Below are 6,533 nucleotides of genomic sequence, written 5' to 3' on the forward strand. Positions count from 1 at the left end.
CCCGCGCCCCCCACCCACACACCGCCACACACACATGCACACATTCACCCACACACACGGCACCTCGTGGGGGTATGTCGCCGTCGACGCCACCATCTTGCTGAACGCACTCGTCACCACCAGCTCGGTAGCGTCCAGCTCGTCAGGCCGCACACCACGCTGCGCCGCCGCATGGACCTTTGGGGGGGGGGGAGTGAGGGGGGGCACAGGTTGGGCGCGGCTCTCGCGCATCAGGAGGGCTGGCTGCGCATCTGCAAGCTGGCTGGTTCGCGGATGCCCAGCCTACTGAGCGCCGCCGCTGCTGACACTCGCGATGCGCGCGCGCGTGCTACAGGCAGGGCGGGGTGGAGCGCGCCCCGCTCCAGCGTCCGTCGACACCAGACCCACCACGCAGGGCTCAGCGCGCCCCTACATCAACGGCCGACACGACCCCCAGCCCCTCCTGCGCAGCGGGCCCCCTCCCAAGCACACACGCACGCACCCCAACAACCGTGCACCCCTTTCCCCCCGCCCCCGCTGACACCCACCTTTGCCGCCTCGTACAGCGGGAACTGTATCGCGACGTGGCATATGCCCGCCATGCTGGGTGCCAGGCCGCTGTACAGCCCACGCATCCCCTCCTCGCGCGTGATGCGCCGCAGCGCGTCAAACGTGCTCTTGTACTCCGTCTGCCGCGCGGCGCGGGCGACAGAGGGTGGTGAGTCAAGCTGTGTGACGCGAAAGCGGGTGAAGCTGGCCCTGCGGGCAACCTGTCTCGAAAGATGCATGCAATCGCCGCGTGCAGCCCCAAACAGTCAACACCCTTGCCACAAACCACTGCCCAGCCCACTGCACCGGCGGCCTGATTCAGCACCCTCCGCAGCCACACCTTGCCCGCCCACGCAACCCCTTCCCGCCGCCGGCTGCCATCCCCGCCCCAGGGCTGCGGCCCGATGCCGCAGCAACCAGCCCCCTCCCCCGCCCCCCGAGGGGCTGCTCACCCGGACCTGCCGCCCCCGGCCATAGCTGATGTTCATGTGCTGCGTCTGCATCCGCGTCTTGATAACCCACAAGGGGTTGGTGATCAGCAGCGTGGCCACGCCCGCGCCCGCGGCAGCCGCCATGTGTATTGCGGGCGTCGCCGCCACCTGCTGCCCTGCGCGCGGGGGCGTGCGCGGGTGACATGGTCGGGTGAAGCCGCGGTAAAGCAGGGTGGTTGCCTGGTCGCCACTACACCACCGTCCAGCCGCCGCGCGACCGCGGCAAACTGCCATTACGCAGGTCTCCTGCATGCCACCGCCCCTAGCAGCATGTGCAGCAGCCACTGCAGCCGGCGCGACACGTGATTTCAATCCACTGCACAGCTGCCCGCCCTCGCGCCGCTAGCCGCCACTGCCACCAGCCCCCGGCGTCCTCACGCGCCGCCGCCACCGCCGTGGTGCAAGACCCCTGCTTTGACAGCCCGCGGCGCACCCCAGCCAGCAAACCCTGTTGCTGTGTGCAGCCATTGGCCGCTGTTGGCGCAGCAGCACACTGCCCCCACTCTCGCCAGCCGCGAGCCACAGGCGGCTGCACTCAACGGACTCTGTTGCGCCGCGGCGCGCGTGCTCCCCGGGCGGCAGCCCCACCCACCCTGCCGCGTGGTGAGGACCGTTTTGAGGCGCCCGTAGACCGAAAAGTACACCGCCCAGTTGGGCAGCAGCGCCATGAGCGTCGGCGTGAGGCCGCGGTACAGCCCCTTGGCGCCCTCCGCCTTGACAATGGCCGAGAGCCCGCCGATGATGCCCACGCGCGTGGTGGACGAGATGCGCTGCACCTGCAGCCGCGTCTTCAGGACGTCCAATGGGCACACAAACGTGGCTGTCAGGGCGCCTGCGGGCGGCGCGGCGGGCGAAGGCGGCGTGTGGGCAGGGGCAGAAGGATGAGGGCGTTGACGCCCGCTCGCATCACGGGGGGCCGGGCGACGGGGACGTTTTGGGGAGGCGGAATGCCTGAACGATGCGTGACGCGGCTTCTGAATGCGGCGAGATCCGTGGGGACTGTCTCACAAGGAACTCGCGGGCGGTCGGGCAAGACGGCAGCTGTGCCGGGGCGAGGTGCAGGCCGAGCGGCACCGACGGTCGCGAGAAGCGGCGAGCGGTGCGTTCGGCAGCGGGCGCCGCCTGCGCCATCCGGGGCAATGCCTACCTGCAATGGCCCCAGACACACCATTGACCACCGCGGGGTCCTGCAGTCGCGGACCGCGGGTTTTGAAAGAGGCCGTGATGCGCGTGCATTGCAGCAGGCACAAGGAACCCTCGCCGTGTGAGTCTTCAATCCCTCTCTCACCTGCAGCCAGTTCCCCATCCTGAACGCCCCTCCCTGCGCGCCAGCTTCGACGCTTGCCCCGGCACGCTAGAGTGCTGCTCCACCAGCGTTTGCAGAGTTCAGAGGGGCCCTGGACGGCACCCTTGCGGCCACTGAGCCTTCTAGATTATATATGTAGCCGTCACTGCAGTGTGCTGCACGCTATGCTTATTGAGCCTGCCATTTTCAATGTAGATCGCGGGTGAGTAATGACACGAGGTCACTAGTCTATCAGCAATAGTAACTCCCATACACAACCTCCCAGATGGGACAATGAGAGTGGTTGTCAAAGCGGGTGTGATGACCGGTAAACGTAGTGCCGTGCAGCTCGGAATGGCTTTTTACTACCGTAACTTGATCGTGTTCAGTCTAATAAGCGAACGTTACAGCATCATTTTCTATAAGCACTTCACTCTGACTCTCGAGGCTTGTTTCTTTCGAGACTCCTGCCAAAGGGCCACGGCACAATCGGCAGCGACACGACGCTATACGCCTTCAATATCATGACTACTAACGCACCTAACGCATCTGTAGAGCAACAACAGGAGAGCTGTGCGGGCTTGCTGGTTGTTCAGCCGGACGGAAAGTCCGCCGGTGCGCGCGCCCTCGCGCGATGTCGCGCCTTGACGAAAGCGGCACCTCAGCTGCGCATAGTCCCGCCGCCATGACAATGGTCTACATAAATTGCACGCGTTCCATGCAGATACTGCTTGCACGCCCTTAGCTGTCGCGGCCTGCATGCGTCCCGCGTCCGCATCGCCGCCGCTGACGCACCCACCGGCGCCCGGCTGTGCCGCCAACGCGCCCGTGCAGGTGCCACGTGCGTGGGCTTGCGCAGCGCCTTCCACCAAGGCATCGACCTGGCCGCCTGGCACGCTGCCGAGCGCCCCACCATTCCGCCAGGTGTGCGCCCTGGCTTGCGGTGCCGTGACCCATCGTGATATTATCACACCACACACGAGGCACATGTGGCGCACGCCCGGTCAATCAGCCAACATGCCCGGCTGCAACTGCAGGGGTATCAAGGGCCTGTCTTCCTGCATGTCCATGACTAATGTTCAAGGCCATGCTTACGTCTGCCGCTGCATAAACTCGGTACCCACCCACGCCCCCAGGCGAGCTGCTGACGGCTGCCTGCCTGGGCCGCAGCGTCTTCGACGCCCACAAGGCGGACGGGGACGCGCCGCCGCTGTGCATTGGCGTCGAGTGGCTGCGGTACAGCCACGCGGAGATGCGCCAGCAGCAGGAACAGCAGCAGCAGCAGCAGCAGCCCGCCTCGGTTGGTGAGCGAACGGGGATGCGGTTGCCAGGCGCCGGGGCCACCCTGCACGACACGTCCGCCGGTGAGCCCACGCCCACTGCATGCGCGCCTATGCTGTCTGGAGGCAGCGGCACCGGCGGTACGGAGAAGGGCAGCCGGGACAGCGACCCAGCCGGCGCGGCGGCGGCGGCAGCCAGGGCGCAGCGGCTGGCCAGGGAGGCTGTGGGCGGCTACTTTGGGGACCAGGACCCCCTGTGGTTCGCCAGGCGCTTTGCGGAGCGCGCCCAGATCAATGCGGACGCCATGCAGCGCACGGCCCTGCAGCTCGCGGCGGCGTTCATGGGGCGGCTGCCCCCAGAGGGCTGCGACGAATGAGGTGGCTGCAGGGAACCACAAGGACCGCTTGCTGCGGCTGCAAGCGGGTACGTCAACACGGCCTGGACTGCCCTCGCCCATACTTTTGCACCTCAGAGCCCCCCTCTTGTTTGCTGGCGCGCGGCAACCAGCTGGTGTGTGACACGGCTGCACAGACCAACCAGCCTTGTGGCGGGTGCCGCCAGCCATGCGCATGCACCTGCTCAGCGCACCACCGTGATGCTAGCGTGCCCAGCTATTGCGGCCGCACTTTGCCCTGGAACCCATTTCGCCTGGCCTCGCGCGACCAGGGCTGCAGCTTTGCCTTGTGGCTCGCTTGCTCCACCAGCCTCGCCGCCCTCGTCCCACAAATGTGTCGAGTCGTACTGTACTGTAGCTCAAACTCCCTGCTTGTTTCCACTGCTGGCTTCAACCAATGTGCTTTCATCGCCATGAACATCGTATATTCAACAAGGGTGCCACGCCGAGCCCCGGCTTGGTGCAGCGCGTCAACCGTATCGCGCGCGCTAATCACTTGCGTTCAGTAGACATTGTGTGCCTGCTGCGACTTGCCCCACGGCAACGTTCGGCGCAGCACGCCGGACCCGGCTGCCGGGCAGATGTCCTTAAACCCTTCAATTGGCTGCCACATCGCCTTCACTCAACTCCTTCCAACACAAACTTACGTTTATGTTCCGAAAACTGTGTTGCATCGCCACCACACTTGCGAGCGGATGTTACCGAATTACAGCAAGTATTGTGCTGCAGCTGTCCGAATTGAACAAGTTGGCCGACCGCAGCCAGCGGGCTGAGCGTACAGACAGCTGCGTGTGATGCTCAAGGGCAGCTGACCTGTGACCTCGCAGAAGTGCTGTGTGGATGGTGTGGTCTCAGGCGCCTCTCACCAAAGCACGGGAGCCTCGGAGCTTGGTCGATGCATGGCAGCGGCGAGGCACTAGGCCCACGTGGCAGCCAGGCAATAACCCCCAGTGCCAGCCCCACGCGTTTCCTGACGGGCGCATGTCGTTTGAATACGGGGTGGAGAGTGATGGGGGGTTGGACTGCTTTGTGGGACCCTGCTTCTTGGTTTTCGCGCCCATTCCGACGCTCACTCTTCATCCTCACTCCCTGACCGTGAGTAACAGGCACGAGATTGAGCTCTTCACCAGCTCCTGGCGTTTGGGTAGGGCCACAAAGCGCTGCTCAAATCTCAGCTGCATTTCATCACTACGCAGCGGTTGCCTGGCACTCGGCTGGCTGGTTCCCAGCAGCTGCCGATCATCGTGCACCCGGACACTTGTGGAGTGTGACACCAGCGGCTACCCAGCACCTGGTATGCGCGAAAGCTTGAGGATTGTTTTGGCCTGGCAAATCTGGCATTCCCATTTCATACTTTTGCATCCCAACCAGCCTGGGCCCGGCTCTGCTGAACAAGCAAGGTGCCTAAACTCTCACTTCCCAGGCCTCAAATCAGTCATGCGAACCTGAGCCAAGAAAGCACAGGTGCGGTTACTTGGCGCCGTGTGTAACGGCTTTGAAATTATTATACACTTGTGTGAAAGCCGGATCGAGGCGGTGTCACGGGCACGCCCGCTTCTGCAGAGGGTTGATTCCGTGCCGCGGGCGCACAGGTGCATACGGTTCGCTCGCCACCCACGCTCGCCACGCGGATCTTTGTGTTTGCAAGCCCGCAAGCGATGTTCATGGTGTCACTTGGCCCAAACAGCCGGCTGCCCCCCGGCCGCCGCTGCTGCTGTCCGGCACTTGCTCACCACATGGACCGCGAGGCAGCTGATGCGGCCGCATATATCAACACTCAAGCTGCATGTACATCCTGCAACAGTCCACACCCCTCCTCCTGCGCCGCCACTGCCACACAGAGCACCCAAGCACGCTAGCGGGCGCGGCCATCCAGCGGCCTTCCCAACAACCGGCCAGCTGCAGTGACACCGGGGCCCTACAGGTAGCAGATCCAGCCGGGCAGACAAAGGATGGACTTCCTGGCCAACGTCACCATCCGGCCGGCGCGCCAGATCGTGCAGGCCACGGAGGCCGCCGCCGGCCGCCGCCGCCGCGCCGAGCGCCGCGTCAACGTCCGCGCCGCCGCGGCGCAGCCGCGGGGGGAGGTGGAGCTGCACGCGATGGACGCGTCCCACCTGCGGCGCACAATCAGCGGCGCGTGGCGCTTTGACGGCCTCATGGACGCCGCGGCACTGGCCGCCGCCCTGCAGCGCACCGTGGACCGCTACCCGCTCGTCGCGGGCTGGCTGGAGCCCAGGAGCGGCGGCAAGCTGGCGCTGCGGTGGGACGCGGCCGCGCGCGGCCGCGGGGCGGCGTGGTTTGAGGCAGTCGCCCCCGGCTCGCCGCCCAAGGTGCGTTTGGGGGATTATTTGCCATGGCCCGGGCCGGTGTCGCACACGGTGCTTGCAAAAGCCCTCCCGTAGGCCGCTTCACAACCGCTGCATCCTGTCTAGCGCCCCTCCCATTGGCGAGCGGCGCGGCGCCGTGTCGCCATCACCACCGCCGTTGCAGCACCATTAAAATTATTGTCAACCCGCGGTCAACACCTCTCACGGCACCGCCCCCTCCCTCC

At 65.5% G+C, this 6,533-nt stretch overlaps 3 protein-coding genes across 3 annotated transcripts; 2 read left to right on the forward strand and 1 right to left on the reverse strand.

The window, feature by feature from the left end:
- Positions 1 to 397: 397 nt before the first annotated feature.
- On the reverse strand, positions 398 to 2,325 carry MNEG_8161 (putative carrier protein; the record flags this gene model as incomplete). The annotated part of the gene is made up of 6 exons (XM_014043362.1): positions 398 to 442; positions 528 to 668; positions 981 to 1,135; positions 1,612 to 1,851; positions 2,167 to 2,206; positions 2,308 to 2,325. The coding sequence occupies 6 exons, from the start codon at positions 2,323 to 2,325 to the stop codon at positions 398 to 400; spliced, it is 639 nt and encodes a 212-aa protein (XP_013898816.1).
- A 503-nt stretch (positions 2,326 to 2,828) lies between these two features.
- Positions 2,829 to 3,961, forward strand: MNEG_8162 (hypothetical protein; the record flags this gene model as incomplete). Its single annotated transcript, XM_014043363.1, has 3 exons — positions 2,829 to 2,919; positions 3,139 to 3,228; positions 3,441 to 3,961. 3 exons carry the CDS (start codon positions 2,829 to 2,831, stop codon positions 3,959 to 3,961), a joined length of 702 nt encoding a protein of 233 aa, XP_013898817.1.
- Positions 3,962 to 5,931: 1,970 nt separating this feature from the next.
- MNEG_8163 (hypothetical protein) lies at positions 5,932 to 6,384 on the forward strand (the record flags this gene model as incomplete). Its single annotated transcript, XM_014043364.1, has 1 exon — positions 5,932 to 6,384. One exon carries the CDS (start codon positions 5,932 to 5,934, stop codon positions 6,382 to 6,384), a length of 453 nt encoding a protein of 150 aa, XP_013898818.1.
- Positions 6,385 to 6,533: the final 149 nt, after the last annotated feature.

Source organism: Monoraphidium neglectum (assembly GCF_000611645.1).
Source record: "Monoraphidium neglectum strain SAG 48.87 unplaced genomic scaffold scaffold01522, whole genome shotgun sequence".
In the NCBI taxonomy this organism is placed as follows: Eukaryota; Viridiplantae; Chlorophyta; class Chlorophyceae; order Sphaeropleales; family Selenastraceae; genus Monoraphidium; species Monoraphidium neglectum.